This window comes from Calidris pugnax, unplaced genomic scaffold, assembly GCF_001431845.1.
Source record: "Calidris pugnax isolate Ruff unplaced genomic scaffold, ASM143184v1 scaffold173, whole genome shotgun sequence".
In the NCBI taxonomy this organism is placed as follows: domain Eukaryota; kingdom Metazoa; phylum Chordata; class Aves; order Charadriiformes; family Scolopacidae; genus Calidris; species Calidris pugnax.
In genome coordinates, this window is record NW_015090917.1 from 521142 (window position 1) to 544829 (window position 23688).

Here is a 23688-nt window from a genome sequence, read left to right on the forward strand (position 1 = left end):
TGCCCCCTCCACACCATGCACAGAGTTGGGATTTTTCAGTCCCTCCTGGCAATTGCTGTATCCAGAAGTTTCTTTTAAGAAATGGCCAGCTTTCTTTTTGAACAGAGCCGACGTCCGTATCGATTTATGAATCTCAATGATCCCCAAGAGCTCAAAAAAAAAAAAGAAAGCAGCTCTACAGACACAGTTCTGGAGCTCGGGTTGAGGGTTTTAGGGGAAGGAATCTCACAAGGCAGAGCCTTCAAAAGAGAAGGGCTGTTATCATATACATCTCCATAACTAAAACAACACATATCTGCATGTGTGTATGTTAGAACTAGGCAGGGGGAGGGATTAAAGACTATATAACTGCCATGCTGAACTAATATCTGTGATATAGGGGAGTGCAAAGAAGGGGACTGGAAAAATGGAAGGTTGCTTCATTAAACGTGTGTGGAGGCTTTTAAAGAGCTTTCCCTTCTCTGCATCCAATAAATGCGAGGCTCAAGCCACAGCAGAGGCCTTTTATGGGGCACCTGCACCATCAGGTTCAGTAGATATTTTTGCAGCCCAAGGAACATGCACAGCTATGTTGAGTTCTGCATATTCCTGCTGGCTGCAGCTCAAGCAGGGCTGACTGAAGCCTGGGCTACCGGAAACCAACTGTTATTCCTACCTCACCCCCTAAATCACATTGCCAAGAATCCCCAACTTGGGGAAAAAAAAAAAAAGCATTAAAGGCAAGAACAGTCCAATCCTTGGACATGGAGTTAAACAGAATTAGCCCAATCTCGGGAAAGTGAGAGGCTGGAAAAGCAGAATTATTTCCAGGGTGCTTTGATCTTAATCCTGGGAGTTTGCACGTTGGCTTCGTGTTTCATTTTCATTTCTGCTCCGTGCCACTCTGACCCCTGGCCAAAAATCATATCGGAGCGGTGTCGTGAGATGTCCATCTAAGCCAACAGGAAAGGGAGAAATTTCCTGCCTCAGCCAAAACCTCACTTATACCCACGCTGCCCAAATGTAAACCTGATCCGGCCACTCAGTGCACGCTGGCTGGGTGACAGCAAAGCCACATGTCACTAAAATCCATATTCTTACCAGTGAAAACTGTGGTTCTTAGTGGAGCCGTTTTGATTCACGCTGGATGAGCAGTTGGCATCGAACAGCATGAGGTTTACAATAAACCAGAGTTTCCTTATGTTTCCCTTCAAGATGTTTTTACTAAAATGAGGTTCTTTCATGGAAAACCTTAAGTTCTGGTCACAGTTTTCAAGATTTTTCAAATAAATATAGCATTAAACCATAAAAATAATTTCACAAGGGCTGGAATATTGACTTTCGGGGCTTCAAGTCAGTGTTCGTTTGAAAATTATCAGCTAAACTATCATTAGGTTTCATTTTTGACGGTATTGACCTCCTTCACCCAAAAGGACACCCAGAAGGAATCAGGCTCAGGGAATTAATCAAGTTGCTGCAGGAGTTTGATTCTATACAGTGAGAGAGATGGGTGGCTGCAGGAGTGGTGTTACTGATCCAGGAGCTGAGTGCTCGCCTGGTGAACTGCCGTCTGCCCGTGTCTGACGGAGTTCCTGTGCGAGCCAGCCAAGTCCTTAAACCAGCGTACTGCATGTGGTCCCTGACTGCGGGTGGTCCCTAACTCCTCAAACATCACTGCTCAAGAGCTGGAGCAAGAAATACTCCCAGTGAGAGGGACCAGTGAACATCAAAAAGCTGAGGGAGTTGGGTCTTTTTAGTCTGGAGAAGAGAAGGCTGAGGGGGGATCTGATCAATGCCTATAAATACTTAAAGGGGGGGTGTCAGGAGGATGGGGCCAGGCTTTTCTCAGTGGTGCCCAGGGACGGGACGAGAGGTAACAGGCACAAACTTGAGCATAGGAAGTTCCATCTCAACAGGAGGAGGAACTTCTTTGCTGTGAGAGTGACAGAGCCCTGGAAGAGGCTGCCCAGAGAGGTGGTGGAGTCTCCTTCTCTGGAGACATTCAAACCCACCTGGACACGTTCCTGTGGGACCTGCACTGGGTTGGAGGAGATGATCTCCAGAGGTCCCTTCCAACCCCATATCATTCTGTGATAACATTAAGAGTCCTGCAAGTCCTGCTCAGGGTAACTCAAGATGGGCCCCAAAATGAGTTGGCTGCCTTGGGTCTGGCTGGGATGGAGTTAACTTTCCTCATCGTGGTTTGCTTTTGTGGCTAAAACAGTGTGGATGACACACCTGTGTTTCAGCAGTTGCTGAACAGTGCTTGCTCAGCATCCAGGCTTTTCTCTCCAGCCCCAACCCAGTAGTCTGGGGCTGGCAAGAGTCTGGGAGGGACAAGTGACCCAAACAGACCAAAGGGGTATTCCTTGCCAGATGACATTGTGCTCAGCAACAAAACCTCAGGGAAAGAAAGAGGAGGGGGGGGATATAAAGCAGTTATGGTGTTTGTATTCTGAAGCCACTGTTACAGGTGCTGAGGTCCCTGTTTCCCAAGAATTTGCTGGACATCTGCCCACCAATGGGAAGTAGTGAAGCAATTCCTTATTCTGCTTTGCTACCACCCACAGCTTTTGCTCTCCTTGTTAACCTGACATCACCTCCATCCATGGGTCTTTCTGACTTCCTTTTCTCTTCTACCATTCCCATAGGAGCAGGGAGACAGACGTAGGCTGGGTGTTTGGCTGCTGGCTGGGGGCAGCCCATCACACTGGCAGGTCTGAAAATGTTGGCTCAAGGTTTCTTTTGCCTTCTCTCTTAGTGTTTAGGACTGATGGTGTCACCTTCCCTTCATGAGGACACTGTAGTAAGGGGCTTGCTGGCATTTCTAAGCCACTCCCAGGTTATCAAGGCAAGAAACAGGGAAATGCCCAAGAGAAAAATACCCTTTTCGTACTCAGCATGGAAGTTTACTGATATTTAACAAACAGCTACAAGGACCCACATGTGGAGAGGGGGATCCAGAGACACCAAACAGCGGTGCAGTCAGCAGGCACTGCACATCCTGCAGATGTAATACCCAGGGAGTGCTTTGGGCACCAGGCTGTCAATATGGGCTGCGTCATCAGGCCGAGGAATCAAGCAGAAATTCACATAAAATTGAATATTCTTCATACACACGCTCAACTATACAACTCTTGATCCCATGCTGTGTCAGTTACAATATAATGGAAACGTGTCCCTTACCTCTCTCACACTGGGGACCCGTGAATCCGTAGACACACGCGCAGCGGTTTGGTCCGATGCACCGGCCTCCGTTCTGACAGCCGTTTTCACAGACAGCTGTTTTGGAACAGAAAGAGAAATCAGTGATTTCTGCTTGGAGTGAAACCGCCGTGTGAGACGTGTGGTGTTGGCAGGACTTGGAATATCACCTACTTTGTGTTGTTCACCCATCAAGAATCTCCTGCATGTAGGGAACTTACACAGAAAAGTCTGATTTTTTTTTTTCCTGGAAAATGACTTCCTGTTTATGAATGAAGCCATTTATAAAAAAGGCTATAAACTCTTATTTCATTTGAGAGGATTTCCTGCGCTCTGGAATCTCAGTTCATTCAAGTCAGCACTGGGATTTAAATGTCAAGGTCAAGATGAACAAATGAGAAACTGCATAAAGGCAAATGTTTAACGTATGACAACAGTGAAACGTGAGGAGAGGAGGCTTGTTTGCCATTTAATCCCACGCACCCAGAGCAGAGAAGAACCGGTCTGATCAGCACACAAGGATTCATTGACTTAAAACTGGGCCTCAGTTGAAAACCCGCAGTCAACAGGACTGAAGTCAAAGGTGTAGGTGTCTGATTAGGTCCTGGGCTGAGGCTAAGCTAATTAAACAGGTTGTAGGAACAGTTCTGCATGTGACAAGCAATTGCTGGTCATGACACATGCCACTGACCTATTATAATCTCAGCAGCAGTAATGACTAATGAGAGGAGTTCTGTTATGACACTTCCTGAAGGTCCTATAGAGAGCTTCACTCTCCAACCTACTCAGTTGCCCAACACACTGTAGATGAAAGAGGGGAGATGGAGCTGAGATGTGGGGAAGAAGTTCTTTGCTGTGAGGGTGGTGAGAGCCTGGCCCAGGTTGCCCAGAGAAGCTGTGGCTGCTCCATCCCTGGAGGGGTTCAAGGGCAGGTTGGAGGGGGCTTGGAGCAACGTGGTCTGGTGGGAGGTGTCCCTGCCCAGGGCAGGGGGTTGGAACTTGATGATCTTTAGGGTCCCTTCAAATCCAAACCATTCTGTGATTCTATGAGACGAATATAATCACACAAAAGGTGAGGTCCACAGTGATGTTGTACCACAGCTCTGTGTGGCCCTCGCTGGTGCAGGGCCAAGCTCTGAAGTGTGGACAGGTCGGGTACCTCTGCATTTCACAGCCTGCAAAGGCTACACCCATCTCAGAGCCGAGGAAGCCGAGCTCTGCTCTGTTGGGATGCTGCCAGTGGGACTCTCCATTGTTCCCCACCCTCTCAGTGATGTCTTGCCAATATCTGAACCGTTATGAAAACTCTACTGAGGATATTATAGGTGGAGCTGGTAGCAGCACATAATTAAGGTTGCCTAGCGCGTTCCATTATAAGCCCTGGTTTGCTGTTACTTATAATTTTCCCAAGCTTTAACTGTTCAGAATGAAATTTTCCATCTGGTGTGTCTGCCTGTAGTTGAACTTTTTGGAAAGTTTCAGCAAAAGCGAATCAGTCAAGGCTGAGGAGAAGTTCTAGGGAAATGTGGTGTTTTGCCCATCTTTAAAAAAATTCTCATAGACTTCGCTGTGAACTTTAGTGGTTCTGACATCGATACAGGGATTTGAAATTCACCTGGAAAGTTCCATTTTATCAGAGATTCTTTCAAAACTATGGTGCATACTTGCTTACTAGACACTTCTTAAAGATAGCACCTAACTTGTTTGGTTGTTAATTCAACAGTGTGTGTAAGCAATGATTTAAAACTGCCAAATATCTTTCATGGGAAACTAGGGGGGGAAATTCAATTTCTCCTTATCAAAGGTATAAGTGCTCTGACAAAAGAGAAAACCAAATCATAAAACATTATGAACTTTCTTTCAATGACTATGTTGAGGTTTCCCTATAGAAAATCAGCATTGTCAAATAAACAGAACTAAAATTGACAACACACTCACCCAAGTAACCTGCCATAATTTATAATCAAAAAGTGTTGGGTTTTTTTTTAAGTTTTTCTTCGTCTAATTGAAAGATGACTTCATTTGAGCTAAAATGAAGTTTTTCCACAAAAAAAAAAAATCCCACAGAATATGTTCATCTAAAACTATTTACAGAGAAGTAGCACCTAACATATATTATTTTTTTTAACAGAGAAATTGTATCTAGTGTATCTATATCTCTCTATCCCCCATTGAGAGTGGGCTGAGATTCCAGTGGAGAAGAGGATGTAGCGATGGCATCAAAGAGCACATCAGGGTGACCTCTCTTGTCCTGCAGCTGTGTGAACTGGGCTCCCCATTGTGTTCTGCAAGTGCTGGAGGTACTTACGCTGCCCACAGTACGTCCCAGTGTAGCCCTTCTGGCAGAGGCAGGACTCCTCGTTGCAGCTCCCACCATTCATGCATCTCACGTTGCAGGTTTGGACTGTGGAGAAGAGCAGGGAAATATTACTCTCCGTATCGCTCCATTTTCAAAATATGCTTTTTCATATTCTGGGCTGTCTAATCTTTAAAGCTCCTTCATATTAAAAGGATATTAAAAGACCTATGAGATGTTTTGGGGATATAATTTCTTTAGTGGAGGAAAAACATCAATTTTAAAGGTATTTCTCTTCCTTTTATGATTACTACGTGGTCTTATTGGTGAGATTCTTTTAATAGGAGAGGGGTTTTTGGAAGACATTTGAAAAGAAAAGCAGACATCATCTTCATTCCATGTCAGAGTTCAGCTTTCACGCTAGATTAAGACACACTGAATGTGACTAATGCACTGTAGGAAAACAATAGCAATAAATAAGAGTCGGGAAGTTTTATACTGATGTAGACCCAAAGCCAGCCTCGGTTTTAACCGTTTCATCACTATTCAGTATTGAAGGAAAGTGGTGTTAAGAGCCCAAAAGGGGAGGTTTTCTGCTAAACACTGAGTTACAAATACAGGTCAAACAGCTTTCATTCTTTACTGAAGGGCCCGGAACAACTCATTCCTCCTTTGTGAGATGTGACAACTCAAACTGCAAGTGCCTGAGGTTATAGAGAGTTATGTAAAAACTCTTTTTCAGCATGAACACCACAGTTGGTGTCTGCCAGGGATAGGAGGGGCCGTGACTTGGCAGCCTGAAGAAGGAGGGGCTGGAAGGTCCATGTGTGAGTGGATGCTCAGCTGTGGCTGGTGTCTTCTTCACGCACACAACGTCAGCTCCAAGCAGGGAAGAGTTGGGGCCAGCACAAGTGAAATGTCTGTCCAAAAGGTAGTAGGACTAAAAAGTGTCCAAAAGGGATAATTATGTGGTTGACGCCTTGTTCTTAGGAAGCCTGGAAGGAAGGAGGAGTGGAATGGGAAGTCTCAGAGCTTCGCATTCAAAACACTCGGCACATGTGCTGTACATTTAATCCATGCATTGCTAGTGTGGTTCGAATTAGTCATGATGTCTACGGCTCTTCCTATTGCTCTACGGCCAGAGATCAGGCCAAATTTAGATGAAAGCTTAATCATTAAGGAAACTAAGCTAGAGGCTTCAAAGCATTGCCCAGATTGTCAGACGTGAGACCCGTCTCTCTGGGAAAAAGCAGTTTCCAGCACATGCTTACCCTGCACCCCTCGCTACAATTAATCAGCCCTGGGAAAGCAATTACATACAGAGAATCTGGGAGGGCTGCCCAGAGACAGAGGTAGTGAGGAAGTGTCTGTCTGTCAGAGTTGACCATCCCTCAGAGCTCTTCCCTACACACAGCAAGGTTTAGAGAAGCTGAGACAGTTCGGGAGGTCAAGGTCTGGACATAAGTAGGAGCCCCGATGCTCATCCAGATCATTTCCAACTAGTTGGCAAAGGCAATTCCTGCACACTGTCATGATCCCAAAGGCCCTGAGGTCCCATCACCATCCGACTTAATCTCCAAGTCTGGCACCATCAGAACCCCCTTGCAGATTTGGAGTGCAGAAGAACATCTTTCAACCAAGAATTTAAAGGCCTATTACTCTTTGTCAGGATTTTCCAGGGTAGCAGAGACCAAAGTTCTAGGAAAAAAAAGAGAATGACAGCCCACCACCCTAGTTAACTTTTCCTGTGATTGGAGTGGATTGGATTAGTTCTACAATTTATTTTAAAGGATCAGTGGCTGCAGCTGCTCTGCCAGCCATCAGCAGTGGAGTTTGCAGGCAGGTTTTCAGGCTGCTCACTGGCTACTACTATCTAAACAGTCACTTGCAAATTACTCCTAAAATATCTTTACTCCCCAAAGTAGGAAACCAAGCTTTTTGTTATGACAGAGAGAGGCAGAGTGGCTTTTATTGCCTCTGGAATGCACAATTTGTCTGCTTTACCTCCCTGAAGCATTCATGATAAATGCAGATCCAAACATCCCCACAATGAATGCCAGATTTGATGAAGCCCCTGCAGAGAAACCAATCCCCCCCCACCCCACCCCCTCCAACCCCAGCACATGCTGAAATCCACCCCAGGCTCAGGGGAATGCCAGGTCTGTGCCCAAATGTATATACTGCTTACAGCATTCCTCGCATTCCTCCCTGATTGCTAACACATGGACCCTCACTCCACAAACTCTCCTGTCTCCGGCACCTTCCTCCCAGCAAAACACTGGGAAGGGGCTGCGAGGACACAGGACCTGGCCCTGGGTACATCTGCGGGGCTGGAGCACAACGTGGCACTTTGGATTCAGATTCTGGGAATTTCCTTCCTTCAGTCACACCCTGAGTGCGGTTTTGAGGTTTGGGGGGGCTGGTTCTCTGGCCCTCAATCAGATGCCTGCAAGTCACTTTATTAACAATAGCTTCCCTACAGATGGGCAATAATGGAAAATAAATTTCTGGGTTGTCTCTAGCAATGGCCATCTGAGACCTTAGAAGACTCTACAAACTCCCATTAATTTCTGCATTTTACATAGGGCACAAGCAAAAAAATACTGTCCCACAGCTCTGTATCTTTGTTTGCAGGATTTTTTTCAGCTGATGTGTTTGAGTAATGTGGACTCAAAGGGGTGTGGGTGGACTGTGTAGATAGTCAGGTGCAAATAGTCACCCACTCTCCTTGTCCACATTTGGAGATGCAGAACGCAGACCAGTCCCCACTCACACACTGTTCCCACCCTAGAGGCAACTGAAGCCCTTTTGGGGAGACCTGCACTGACCCAGGTGGGTCTCTGCTGGCTTCCAGGAGTGTGGGTAGAAGAAGGGCTTGCTGGACATCTCTATCCAGCCTCCCTGCAGACCAGGCAGGCAATGACTTTGTCAGCTAAGTCTTCAAAACCCCAAGGAGAGTGATCCCCCCCAGCTCTGGTTCCCTGTCCTAGCACTGCAACACCCTCCAGCATAAGAAAACTTTCTTCATGCCTGAAGATCCCAAGTTTGAACATCCCAGGTGGCAACTTGTGGCCATGGACCTTTGTTACGCGACTATTGACTCATATCCAACCTGGCATCTACCACAAATCCCAGGTTCTTTCTGGGACTAGAACTCAGTAAAAAGGGGGCAGAGAGGAGCAAATATCCCATCCAGAGACTACACAAGACCACGAACTATTGGGATTTAGCCTCAAGCCAGAGGAGGGATTTCTGTGCTGCAGGGTAATGGGATAGTTGCAACCAGGATCTGGTCTAGAATCCGTCCTGCAGGAATTATCAGAGGGATATGCGAATTGCTTTCTGGATGTGTCACTGTCACGCTGCTGAGTCCCCCATAGTCTGCTTTTCAGAAACCTCAGACACCCAGTCCCTCTTCCCAGAGCTTTTCAGATTTTGGTTCTGAAGGTCTGAGATGGGAAAACAAAGGAGAAAAAGCGGCAATGTAGCTTCTGGATTCCCAGTTCTGCCTGTGAGTAATTCCATCGCGTCACTGGAGTTTGCTAAAAATGCTGGGCAGTTCTCATTGACACCCAAATCCAAACACACCCTAAGAAAAACTTAATAATTTTTCCATTGGAAAAAAAAAAGAATTTGGTTAACAAAAGCAGAGACAGATTTAATTCCACTTCAAAGAAGAGCCAGGGGCGTATGGGCTCTTTGGCAGCAGCGTCGCTGTTTGCTGCTGTGAGATGTGGTTTCAGAGCTGCACCCTGCAGGATTTCTCCTACCAAAGTAGCAGAAATTACAAGGAGGTTGCCAGTTTTCTCCAGGTATCAGGGGCAGTGAGAATGTTTAGTCAAAGCTCAACAAGAAATTAAAGATTTTGTGACTACTGCCTATTTCAGATACCTGGCTGCCAAAACCCAAAATATTTCAGAGATTTCCTTTCATTGTGATTGGGAAATTTTTAAAAGAGCACTCCAGAGGGAGAAGAATCACCAGCAATGTTCTCTTACCTCCAGCTGAGCCACAGTTGGGAGAAAGTTGTCCATTGGAGCACGTACACATGTTTGGCCGTGAACAAAATCCATCACCACAAGAATTCCTGCAAATTGCTGGAGGAAGAGAAGGACACAGTGATTAGCACAATGCGCTACTCTGTGAACTTGCTCACAGATGTGGTTTTGGCTGCCAAAAGGGTGTGAATTCATCTCTTTTCAGAATAATAACCTGGGGAGGAAGCTGGGGCACCTCTTGAGGACCCTGGCGTGGGAAGTGGAACAGTGGGAAGGACCCACGTGTTCACAGGGAGTTCCTGGAGGCACCTTCCTTCTATCACAGACTGGCTGGTCTGGCTACCACATCCCTTTTTCAGCAGCAGAGGACGGGGAAGGCACATTTCATTACTTTTGCTTGCTGAAAATGTTTCTCAGCAGAGACAAGTGACATTCTCATAGAGCCAGGTTGTTCTTTCCCTTAAAAATGAGTGTGTTTCCACGAAGCATTTCGCAGTCCATGGTCTGGCATTGAGGGAACCGGCTCTTACTGAGATGTGTCTCCTGCTGAATGAGGGGCTGAGCCTGAGTCAGCCAGAGATGCCTCAGCAGGATGCCTTCATCTCAACCTCCATCCTTTCTTGCCTGGGACCCCTGCTAATCTCTTCCCCTTCCTGTGCCATGGGAGCCAAGAGCATAGCTGGCAGTATTGTTCCACCTGTGTAAGCACAGATTTTTATTAGAGCCCCATGAAAGTATCTCATCTCTGTGTGTTTTATAAATACAATTACAACAGAGTCCCCCGAGGACCTCCAGCCCAGATGGCATGTTTTACAGTTATGAGAAAAGTCAGCAGACAACCCCGAATGTCGCTAACCCCGCATGCCACTGAGCAGCTCTTTGGCTGCAAGCTCCTTAACCCTTCGCTGCAGCCAGCATTCAACTCAAGCCTTGTCTCCTTGGTGGGGCATCCGCTGTCTGTGTGTTGGTGAGAAGGATTTTTTGAGTTTGCCTGTCTCTGCTGGTCACCCTCCCCCTCTGCTCTGCCCTGGGGAGGCCCCATCTGGAGCACTGGGACCAGTTCTGGGCTCCCCAGTTCCAGAAGGACAGGGAACTGCTGGAGAGGGGACAGCAGAGGGACACAAAGATGATGAGGGGCCTGGAGCATCTCTCTGATGAGGAAAGGCTGAGGGAGTTGGGTCTTTTTAGTCTGGAAAAGAGAAGACTGAGGGGGGATCTGATCAACACCTATAAATACTTAAAAGGGGGGGTGTCAGGAGGATGGGGCCAGGCTTTTTTCAGTGGTGCCCAGGGACAGGACAAGAGGTAACAGGTACAAACTTGACCATAAGAAGTTCCATCTAAACATGAGGAGGAACTTCTTTCCTGTGAGGGTGGCAGAGCCCCGGAAGAGGCTGCCCAGAGAGGTGGTGGAGTCTCCTTCTCTGGAGACATTCAAACCCGCCTGGACACGTTCCTGTGGGACCTGCTTTGGGTGGACCTGCTCTGGCAGGAGGTTGGAGGAGATGATCTCCAGAGGTCTCTTCCAGCCTGTGATTCTGTACTCCTCGGGAAAGGAGAGGACTTGTTGTTTTCCTCAACTTGAAACCTCCCCGTATCAACTGTTTTTAGGAAGTTTTGGAAAAGGACATTCACATACCATTCCAAGTGTGCTCTAATGCGGAACGTTTATCCAAAAAGCTAAAATACTGGGAGATACAAGCCTGCCCTAGTGTTGCCTCCTGTTCTGTATGTCCAGGTTATGGTTAATATCTCCAGGACACCATGTATTAACTGTTTTTCAGTTTGATGCATGACCAAATGCAGGTGTAATTACCCCTATTGTCTCGAGTGAGAATCTCATTTATTTACTCCTGAGCTGACTTTCACTTCCAATGGGAACATCCTCCAAAGGGATCCCCCTCCTCTCCCTCAGCTCATGCCTTTAACCTACAGAAATGCAAAACATAGGCCCCTTAATGGATTTTATAGGTGTATATATCAGCACTTGAGAGTTCAGTAATGGCCTACTCCACATGGGAAAGCTTTTGGAGGATGGCAAAACAGAGATGTGATTTATCTAAATCAGCATCCTGCTTTCAATGGCCACTTAAAGAAAGATGTAAATTCCTGCTTGTGGACACTGTCTCATGACATCGTGTTTGCAATGTCAGCATCTAGCTGTTGGTTCTAGCAACTAACTACATTATTTCATCTAAACAAGCAGCTCTAAAACAACTTTCTCAGGAGTCACCAACAGCTTTCCTTTGAGTCTAATCTTCTGAAGTGGGCACACAAACCATCAAGCAACAAGGAACACAGTGGCAATTTGGCAGAAGATAAAAGACCGTGCACTAAATGGGACCAATTGCCACCACCCTGCTTTAATCGAGACTAACAGAGATGAGAACTCTCAGCAATCACTGCTCCTGCCCCAGTGGATTATGAAATATTCCATGATCTGCTGAAGTGTGAGATATGAATTCCTTCCCACACGGTGATGAGGTCCCTTGGTGCCCTTAAGAGGAAAGTGGATACTCACGGACAATGCACTGGTTCCCTCCAGGCAGCGTTTTCCAGCCGGGGCAGCAGTAGGAATGGAACCTCGAGCCACAGACGTTGGGTCTGAAAATTAAAAAGCAATGTTTTTCCCTCTGTTTCTGTGCCATTGGATAAATTCAGCATGTATCATTGCTGCAGGAGAGCAGCCGAGTACCTCCTTGTGTGACATTTCTCTGCCAAACTCCATTCCCTCATCATGAGTTTGAACCAGCCATGCTTAATTCCCACCAAAAGGAGCCACCATATGTTATTTTAATAACTGACCTGTGCAGAATACTGTGGGGCTCTGATCTTACAGTGACCCTCTTGGGGCTATGCGGAGGAGTGAAGGACTGAGGCACAGCCAGGTCTCTCCTGACACGAAGTCACGCCATGGGACCATACCCACAGGGTGCTGGGATGGCTGGGCACCCTGGGAATGACAACCAGGCTCAGTGGCACCTTATGAGACCCAGATACCAGATTCCAGTCTGGATTTTGGCAAAAACCTGTAGTGTTTTAGGGCAACAGATTCCTTTTCTGGCTGGGAGAGACTGGTGGATCCCAGAACATCCCAAATCCCCTACCCCGTACTACATGAGTCTCCCACCTTCAGCATGATCTCAGGAGATGCACAGAAGATACACCGAAGACATGCAGCAGAGATGAAGCACACGTACAACACGTGTGCAGAAAACACACCACAAACACGGAAAAGACAGACAGGGGATGCAGAGCAGATGTAACAGAAACACAGCGTACGTACAGCAGCCACATCCAGCAAACACAGGGCAGAGGCACTGCAGACACAGAGCAGGGAGACACCACAAGTGCAGCACACTTGCAGACACACGCTGAAGATGTGCAGCAGACACACACCACAGATGTGCAGCAGATACCCACAGGTGCACCTTTCCAACGAGGAAGCAGTAGGATGCCTTCCCATGGAAAAAGGAACTGGGCAGTATTTGTATTAATGACAAAAAACACTGAGCTGGACTGAGAGCAGACTCTAAGGAACCTCTCTCTTGAGCAATGATGTTCCCCTGTAAAAGCAATCTTAGCTTCTACTCTTCATGGTGACTAGAAGATCCCTGAGGACCACAGAACATGTTGGATGACTCTCTGTGCAATGAAGGGTGTTGCTCTGCTTCCCAATTCTAATTTTTTCCCAGACACAACGACCAGTGTAGAAACCATGGCGACTACTTTTCCATGACCTGTTTGCCCAGTGCTGTGTGGAGCTTCCTTCACCAGCCCTGCAAACACAGAATCCAGGGTTCTGCTAAAATAATTTGGTGCTATGGTTGGAGGTGGAGAGTAAATCTGTATTTTGATTTCGAAAGAGCCTATGTTTTCCACAAGGCTTGGGCATCTGTTGCTTCTCCTGTGCTTAGAAGTTAAAAGGAGACCTTGAATGCAGAGCTGTTTCTGCTGGTATGGATTAAGGTTCCCTGCAGATGGGGGAACATCTTGGGTTGCCGTTCCTCATTGCATTAGGCTGGATAAAACCCAAAGCTAGCTGGTACTGCCACTACTATCCACATGTAAATCTCCAGTTAGAAGTAGACATATGTCTGTGGTTGGCATTAACTGGGAAGATAAGTTCCCTATGAGCAGATGGAGGGCCTGTAAAGCGTAAGATTCAGGCTTCAGGTTCCCAGTGTGTGGGATGAATGGATGGACGGATGATCTATTTTTTGATATAGGACTCTCCATGCAATGTGTAGGCAACCCATAGCCAGGCATCCAATATTGCAGTTTGGCTTCCACCTGAATTTGTCCACTGGTCCCCACTTTTCAACACACGGATGTGAACAGCCATTGTCCTTAATACACCCTGGCTCCAGGCTACATCAAGCCTTGTTGAAGATTAAAGAGCATTATTATAGACTTTTATCAGACAAAAGATTAAGAGGGATTTTTGTCAAAATCAGCAAAGGTAGAGGTATCTGACATCAATCCCGTAGACTAAGATGGAAGAAAGTGGAAGCTGAATGAAATTGATGAAGAAGTAGGTTATTTTTAACTGTGGTGGAAAGTACCACCTCGTTCTAAAAGACAGTCAGCCAAGACTCCTCTCCAAGCTCTGTGCAGAGATCCTGGGAGAGGTCCTGGGCACCCTGTGACAGGGCAGGCTAAACTGCAAGATCCCAATTGTTCCTCCAAAACTGAACCTTTATAAACATATGCTAAAAATTAGCAGAGTTTCAAAACAAAACATGGGGGAGAATTCATCTTGAATGGGCTGAAGTTAATGGTGTCACAGAAATGACCTAGAGCGAGAAGGAAATTAGATTCCAAAGCAAGAACTCAATAAGGAGAATGCTGTTTTGTAAGAGAAAAAAAAATAACATCTTCAGCAAAGTTGTGACAAAATTGCTTTTTAAAATTTGTAGCAGTTATATCCATCCTGGGAAACACAAGCTGGGAACCCACGTTCTCATCAGGAAGAAGGTGTGGATAAAAGACAAGCTTCTACTCTTCATGGTGACTAGAAGATCCCTGAGGACCACAGAACATGTTGGATGACTCTCTGTGCAATGAAGGGTGTTGCTCTGCTTCCCAATTCTAATTTTTTCCCAGACACAACGACCAGTGTAGAAACCATGGCGACTACTTTTCCATGACCTGTTTGCCCAGTGCTGTGTGGAGCTTCCTTCACCAGCCCTGCAAACACAGAATCCAGGGTTCTGCTAAAATAATTTGGTGCTATGGTTGGAGGTGGAGAGTAAATCTGTATTTTGATTTCAAAAGAGCCTATGTTTTCCACAAGGCTTGGGCATCTGTTGCTTCTCCTGTGCTTAGAAGTTAAAAGGAGACCTTGAATGCAGAGCTGTTTCTGCTGGTATGGATTAAGGTTCCCTGCAGATGGGGGAACATCTTGGGTTGCCGTTCCTCATTGCATTAGGCTGGATAAAACCCAAAGCTAGCTGGTACTGCCACTACTATCCACATGTAAATCTCCAGTTAGAAGTAGACATATGTCTGTGGTTGGCATTAACTGGGAAGATAAGTTCCCTATGAGCAGATGGAGGGCCTGTAAAGCATAAGATTCAGGCGTCAGGTTCCCAGTGTGTGGGATGAATGGATGGACGGATGATCTATTTTTTGATATAGGACTCTCCATGCAATGTGTAGGCAACCCATAGCCAGACATCCAATATTGCAGTTTGGCTTCCACCTGAATTTGTCCACTGGTCCCCACTTTTCAACACACGGATGTGAACAGCCATTGTCCTTAATACACCCTGGCTCCAGGCTACATCAAGCCTTGTTGAAGATTAAAGAGCATTATTATAGACTTTTATCAGACAAAAGATTAAGAGGGATTTTTGTCAAAATCAGCAAAGGTAGAGGTATCCGACATCAATCCCGTAGACTAAGATGGAAGAAAGTGGAAGCTGAATGAAATTGATGAAGAAGTAGGTTATTTTTAACTGTGGTGGAAAGTACCACCTCGTTCTAAAAGACAGTCAGCCAAGACTCCTCTCCAAGCTCTGTGCAGAGATCCTGGGAGAGGTCCTGGGCACCCTGTGACAGGGCAGGCTAAACTGCAAGATCCCAATTGTTCCTCCAAAACTGAACCTTTATAAACATATGCTAAAAATTAGCAGAGTTTCAAAACAAAACATGGGGGAGAATTCATCTTGAATGGGCTGAAGTTAATGGTGTCACAGAAATGACCTAGAGCGAGAAGGAAATTAGATTCCAAAGCAAGAACTCAATAAGGAGAATGCTGTTTTGTAAGAGAAAAAAAAATAACATCTTCAGCAAAGTTGTGACAAAATTGCTTTTTAAAATTTGTAGCAGTTATATCCATCCTGGGAAACACAAGCTGGGAACCCACGTTCTCATCAGGAAGAAGGTGTGGATAAAAGACATGTCATCTAGTCGTTAAACAGAAAACTGGAGCCATTGTTTGTGGTGAAGCGCTAAGAATGGGAAGGTCAAGCTTAGAGGAAAAAGCATTTAAATTCAATAAACTTGCTCACACCATTCTGATAATGAAAATCCACAGAGGTTTGAGGACTATCAAGAAAATTCAAAAGAATCAGTCCTAAATTAAGAATCAAGAGGTGGTTGTTTTTTTTACCCTACTCCCTCCCAGCTTTGCCTCCTTGCTACCCAGAAGTAGCGAGAGGGTTCAATCCAGACAGGACCCCTTTCTGGGGAGACACAGTTGCACTGGTGAGATGGTGCTAAGGCCCATGTGACTTTTTCCTTTGGGAGATAAGAGCTGACATGTTTGTACCAGACCTTTCTGGCACTGCTGGGCCACCCCCATGGTTCAGCTGATGCAAAAATAGACCTGCCAATACGAGGCAGATCTTCCTTATCACCTTCTGTGCAGCCCAGGAAAAGGCTGGAGGTGCTCAGCTGCTACAGAGAACTATTTTAACCAATGTAAACATGGTCAAAAGGGTGATGCTAAGAAAGGACAGAAGGGAAAAGCAACACTGGCCATGAGCATCTTCTTTGTCCGCTTTAAATAAACAATAGGATTATAAAGATAAGCAGGGACAAAGTAAGCCTGAATTTCAATTGATGGCACCAAATGCTGCCTGCTGGCAGTGGCTCCATCTGGGAACTGGGAGATGCCAAGAAAGAAAACCACTGGAGCAGAGCTGTGGCTACATGATGAGAAAATGCAGGGCTGTGAGGGAGAGGAGCCTTTCTCCCAGATCCACAACGGAGTCGGAGGCATGAGCAAGGACTGGGAGATGGTCCATACCACAAGACTGCCCACGGGCTGGGGGTGCCAGCCCACCGTGGGGACAGAACACAAGTGGCATCTGGCTGTTTCTGTGGCAGCCTGTTCCCGTTAGAGGCCTGGGAAAGGCAGCCCGAAGCACTGAATTGTTGCCTACAAGCTGAGCAAGCAGCAGAAAAGGTCCTGCCAATTATTGTCAGATGCCTAGTGTGACCTCAGCAGAATTGTACTCATTGTTAAAGATAGGAGAGGGCAGACAGCACAGCGTGTGAAGTCCAGGCTGAGAATGCTTTGCAGACACAGATGGTAGCCAAAAACCAAGTTGAGTAGCCCTGAGCTTCCTGCTCACCCACAGCTATGTCCTCACACGCAGGTCTTTGTCCACTCCTCCAGCCATGGGAGAAAGAATACCCAGCCAGAATGAACTCTCCAAACCTTCTCCAGAAAGCTCTGCATGGTCACTAAAAGGCTGATTTGTGTAATAAATGTGTCCTGCAAGGAGCCCTTCTCCTGGCATCCAGCGAGACCCACAGCTAATGAACCCCTGGCTCCACGTAGCGTGTGCTTTCCAGACAGCAGGAGCAGCAGCCCAGGATTTGTCTCCCCTGTCAGGAGCAATCAGTGTACCTCAGTTGTCACCGGCCAGAAGTGGCGTTTCCATTCCTTAAATTAGAGGAAGACAGAAGTGAATGAAAATTGGTGGCTTGCCAGGGCTGGGGCAATTCTCCGAGATGCTCTGCTCTGCACAGGGATTGCTCCCCTGGCTTCTCACATGTTCTCCTTCTCGCTGGCCTCGTCCAGGGGGATTCAACATAATAATTCAGGAAGAATTCACTACAGTTCATTACTTTGGGCCAATTTCCTGCTCTTCTCACCAAATGGAGCCCCTTGACCAGCGACTGAGACTCCCTGAGCTGTGACCCTGCAACTAGTCTGCTTGGCTGCATGGTCAGCAAATCCTTCTCCCAGCTCATTGCTTTCTGGAGAAGTTGGGGTTGGGTATCTGCTGCCTGAGCATGGGGACCCACTTCCATATTTATCAGAATCATTTGTTATTTCCCTCCTTGATACAGCCCAAAGCTTCTTCCAGCTGGGTGAAGAGAGGTCCTCAGTGCCGTGACTGTCTCCTGAGCGCTACTTTCCAAGATATTCTCTGTTCAATGGGAAGAGGAGACTGAGCTCAGAGGGTCTGGCTGCACAAATAATGGTTCTCTGGCCCAGTTTGAGTCCCTTGGCAAGGACAGAGATGCCAACACTTTATATCTCTTGCAGGTCTCTTTAGTGAAGATCACAGAGTAGGTGCTCTCAGAAATTCAAACCGCTTCATTTTTTTTCCCCTGCAAACTAAGACTTTGTTAATAAAAGTATGGCTTGTACTTTTACCAGATCCCAGATGTAAGTTAGGCAAGTGACCAAGCACAAATTCCTTTTTCTCTAAGTGTTTCAAACAAAACACTCAGTAAAAACCACTCTGCTGCCCTGCCAAAGTACAACTCTGTGAGCTCGTAGTAGGGCTGGAGCCCACGGTTTTATGAAAGGGTGAGCATCAACTTTCCCACCGGCACAGGGGATCAACACCTGGTGATTTCGGGATGAGAAGCACCACAGTTTAACCATCCAGTGACAAACCTAATGATCGAGAGATAAGAGACTTCATCCTTGATACTGTTCCTCAAAATATGTGGGAGGAATCCACAACAGCAGGAAACCACATCCTGGGCTAGATGAGAAGAAGCGTGGCTAGCAGGTCCAGGGGAACTGTTTCCCCCTTTTCTGCTTGAGCACAATATCCTAATTTTAGGAGTCTATTAAGCTTCCCAATCTCATTTTTTCTTATGTTCTTCTCTTTGTATTCTCTGAGTATCTTGAGAGACATGAAAATTTCTCTTCTGCTCCACACACATGCACATCCCATTTGGGGTGCAGCAATTCTGACAATTGACATGGAATGGATGGAAACACCTTAACATGCTTATAGTCACTACCTTCCCTATCCCTTATTTTCAAATGTTTTCTATCTTCAAGTTTCAGCTTAAAAATCTTCATGGGGAAATCAAAACATCCAGAAACAGATTTAGGCACTTCTCAATGCACTCTACTCGTTCAGCATTAGGAACGGCCACCAGCCCAAATGCTGCTCTAGATTTCCCCAAACCATTCAGAGTTACCCTTTGCTGTAAATTCACCAACTCAGTGACAATTTAGTTATTGCCAGGCCAGTGAAGATTTCTGATTTGCTACTTCAAAAAGGAGGGCTGTCTCCTATCCACAGAAGAGGCTGTTTCAGGGAAGAGACATAGAAGTTTCTTTTTAGATTATCTGTCCCCTCCCACACCCCGTGCAGCCCTCCTCTTATCATGAAATTCATGTTTGTGCAGAGAGTCAAGTAAAATGAACGTGTATGAATATCCCCACTACATTCTCTAGTCTTATCTGACTTTTAAGCATGTGGCTTTTCCAGGGACGATGATCCTACCTCTCCGTCTGAGTTGGAAATTCTTCCTGTAATTCAAGATGTTTTTTGGTTTTGATCTTGGCCTGATTCTTTGTTGGGCCCCAGGAATCATCTCTGACAATAATGGGGAGCACCACTGCAGGCATCAGTCACCCTTGGCCTCGGTGGAGATCACCAGGGGGACAATAATTACTGCCAAATATGATAGTGGTTTTTGGTCTTGCATCTCCCTGCCCAGAGGGATTTGGGATTGTGTCATGGCATGAGAACAGATCTGAAACAATGCTGACTTTAGGATTCGTGGCCTAAAGGGGAGCATATTTGTATCCTCCTCATTCTTGACTTACCAGATCCCTCAAATGTACTGCAAGTATTTATTTCAGTGATTGATCAGTTTTAGGAGCCTAGGACTCTGCTATCTGTACGTTCACTGTTACTTCCCCAGTGTTCATGCAATGGATACAGGTTGATAAGTAATTTGCAAAAGAGAAAGCAGAGAAGCCCCTAACCCTGGCAACCCCCTCTTTAATGTAAGGATATTGACTCCGTCCTGCAAAGGAGGTGCCCAACCTCTCCCACCTGAAACATCACCCTCATGTTCTGCAAAGCAGCCCTGCATCTGTTGAAGCTTTTAGGAAAACATTCAAATCCCATTGATTTCAATTATTTTTGGTTTTAATAATTTGGTTTTAAAGGTGCAGAGATGCCAACTTTCCAGTAGAAGTCACACACCTTAAAACTGCTCGCACTCTTCTGCTGGGTAATATCACATGCACTAAAGCCTTCAGAATTCAGACATCCTTAAGCTGTTTGCAGAGCTGAGCTATGGATCGCTTTCCTGAGGCTCTCAGCAATACCTGAAATACTCCACTCAGAAATCCAGTGGTGGCAACAGAAACATGTTTCGCTGATCTCACCAAAGCCCCAGGCATCTCTCACATTCCTGCCAGAGACCCTTTACTTTCTGTGGCCTCTGGAGCATCCCCCCACCTCCATCCCCAGGAATATCAGTGGTGGGAGCTGGCGCAGAGGTCCCTCCCGAGCAAATCCTGGGAGCATTACTGAGCATTGCTCATCTGTGCTAATTAGTGACTCTGACCTGGTCTTTATCTGAGCCCAGACCAAGCACCTGGGACTCAGAATACCTTGCCATAAGATGCTCAAAGAAAGGTGAGCCTTTCAAGCACCTGAATTCAGCGTCTGGTCCTCTACTGCAGCTCTCCTTAAGGAAACTGGGAGGTCTGGGAAGAAGCAGAAGGTGCATCACTGACTGCTCCTCCTCCCAGTATCCAGGAGTGGCCCCAGACAAGAAAGATCAACTTAAGTGAACACTTTTCTTGATTGTTTTAGTTAACAGAAAGGAAGCCTAAATTAAAGCAGTTATTTTCATCTCTGTTTCTATGTTTTAGCTATTTTTTCCTAGAGAATGAATGGTCTGAAACTAAAGATACCCTTGACACCTAATTTAATCAACCAGGAAAATGCATGATATCAAAATACAAGCCTTTTAACTGAGCAATTACATAGTTTCAAACAAAGTTATTGAGGTGTTTACTATTTTCATTCATACATTACTAGAAAATGGAAAGAAAATAACTTATTTTTTCCAGATGGTGATTAGATTTCAACTTCTAATGCATATTAAATTGCCTTTGGATTGAAATTGAAACAGCATTAAATGGGCCTATTTAATGTTCAATGGTACTTCTTCTATCTCTGTGCCAAGGGTTGAATTCCCTACCCTAATTTAGATCAGAAGACAGCCTTGGGGTGCCTTGGGGACAGGCCATCTCAAATACAGAGATACGGCCTTGAAAGATTACAGATCTCTGTAACTCATCTCCTGCTGAGACACAGCTATCAGTAATGTCATCAATAAGGGGATGGAGTAAGAAACTACAATGAAGGGAAGTCCCATCAGGGACCTCCCCAGTACAAAACTGCAGCCTTGGCTCAAGAATCATCCCTGCACCCAGGTAGAGGTCTCCTGGGACACGTCACACGCATGAACTCCAGACACACATCCATGGAGAGAAAACCAAGCTGAGAAGGTTCCCTGGCTGCCACCAAGGGGACCAGCTCGCACCAAAATAAATCTCTACGCTTACAACAACATCCTGCCCAAGTTTAGGTGACCCAAGCCATGCAAAGCCAACTGCAGCATAGACACCTGAATTTTAGCTGAAAAATATGAAAATAAAAGAGCAATGGAAACAACTTTTTAAAGACTCAAGATTATTGTTCAGTTCCACAAAGGGAATGCAGAAAAATGGAAGGAAAGTCTTGCAAAGACTGTATAGAATTTGGATTCCATCTACTTAGGTTAATGCCAAGTTCAAGCCCAATAATGTTTACAATATTTAATTTTTTTAGCAAAGGGGGGCTATAAAATCTTTTGTTATATACGTTTCTTTGTCAATAATACTATTTTTCCCCCTTTATTCTGATCTTCACGCTTTTTTTTGTAAGTGATGGTAGGGAAAATCTTCCCCTCTTCCTGCACATTTAAGTTTAAATCCTATATACCAGCAAAGAACCATACAGAAGACTTTCTTTTGAAAAAAAAACTAAAAATGTAACTTATTTCCAGGATCTACTTAACACTTTCATTTGGAAAGCAGCATTACCGACTCTTCCATCTTTTTTTTCCCCCCTTAAATTCTGAAATACATCAAAACTTCAAGTCCAGTTCTTAAAACTTCCAAATAAAACCTATATAACCTATTAACTTCTACGCCAGATAATCTTTTGCCATGCCTTCACGTTTTCTGCCAATAACAAGAGAAACCAGCCTGGGCCAGAAGTCCAAGATCAACCATTTCACAATATAAATCAAGACGCAAGGAAAATTTAGGAACAAGAGTCTTAAGGCAGCAGCTGGAAACTTCTGACTTAATTCTGTTCCTTCTGTTCTTTGTAGTATTTAATGCTCTAGGAATAAATATCAAGGTTTATGTGTGTGGAGTACGTGGACCTGGAAGCAGCTGAGGTGTGCTCAAGAGGGGACTGGGACACAGTGAGAGAAGCTCCAGCTACACCTTTACTGAAGGGATGTACCTTCACTCTAAACTCAGCTTTAACAGGTCTTAGAGAACAGAAACCCACATCCTACTCAGGGCAGAAATGTGGTGGGAGAAGGCAAGAAAGCTTTGCTCAAGTTTGACCATGCTCTCCCCTGCCATGTTCTTCTTCACCATTTCTAAGTGGAGATGCCCCAAAGCTACATCCTTGGAGATGGAGAGTCCTCTATGCATCTGTGAACGTCCATTTCCCCATCTTGTGAGGAAAAGAATATTTAGAACAGGCTAGAATACAATAGACCAGGATATTTCAGTTGGGAGGGACCTACAACGATCATCTAGCCCAACTGCAATGAGATTTGGGCAACCACAAGCAGCACAGTCCATTTCAGACAGCAATTTTTAACAAGCACTGGAGTTCTGTTGTTACTCTTTGGCTACATGTACGTTCAGTTTTAGTTGGTGTAGTTAGTGACACATCCCACAAATCTGCTTTTTTAAGTGTTTAAATCACCATAGTTACGAAGTCTTTTTCACAAACAACCCACACAATCAGTAGGACACAGTCTGGTTGCCTAAACTATAGAAATGGGACTTTTTAGCTTCCACTGCCTCTTAGTAGCACCTTGGTTCTTACTGAGGAGTTTTCTATAACCTTGAGGTGAAGAAATCCAATTTTTTTATAAGGAGTGAAAGCTGAGCTGCTGCATTTAAAGCACTCCGCTCTGGGACATTGATGAAATCAATACCTCTTGCTAGATTTACAGTAGTGGCAGAGACAGGAACACGGCAGAAAAGATTTGCTGACTTCCACTTAGGGCTTATTCCTTTCAACCAAGTCAACTAAAACGTTATGCTCGAACTTGGCAGAGGCAGAATCAGGGCCTGAATCATGAAACATCTGACAGCGCTGGTTGTGTTTTGGGCATCAGCTCTTTTTAAAGGCACATGTTTCCGATAAACCTAAAGCGAAGAGTGAAGAAAATTACAATTGCTGCTGGTCCAGAAAAACCTTTTGAAATTCCAGTCCTAAAACCCTTGTGGAACTGCAACATCAGGGATGGACCTGGATTAAAACATGGCTGGAAATCATTTTTGTGCACATCTCAGAGTGAACGGTGGTGTTGAAGCTCATCTTTACTATGACCAGTTTCCCCTTCACACTAAACACCACCCCAGTGCCAGCTCCAGTTTAAATTGGTGCCACGTGGCCCAGAATCACAGCCAGTGGTTTTCCCTCCCCACCACATCTGAGCTTCCAAGCTCAGAGAGAACTCATCTACATCCCAGCAGCCTTCTGCACACAACGGGCCTTTCCTCTCCCTTCCCCAATGGCAAGTTGGAAACTAAGGAGGTGTCAAAAATCTCTGGGAGAGCAGCTTGGAAACTCCTCGTATTCCCCATTCCCCACAATTACTTTAGACCCCTCTCTGTCTCTTTGCATAAGTCAGAGAGCTATGGCAAACACCTCCCCAAACATCCTCCCTTCATCCATCTTCTCA

General features: G+C 45.6%; 1 protein-coding gene across 1 annotated transcript in view; it reads right to left on the reverse strand.

Moving 5' to 3' along the window:
- Nucleotides 1–23688, reverse strand: part of FBN3 (fibrillin 3) — a 150774-nt gene that overhangs the window by 119426 nt on the left and 7660 nt on the right. The window contains 4 exon segments of the mRNA XM_014949684.1: nucleotides 3166–3261; nucleotides 5492–5587; nucleotides 9478–9576; nucleotides 11999–12081. Coding sequence (XP_014805170.1) covers nucleotides 3166–3261; nucleotides 5492–5587; nucleotides 9478–9576; nucleotides 11999–12081 — 374 coding nt within the window.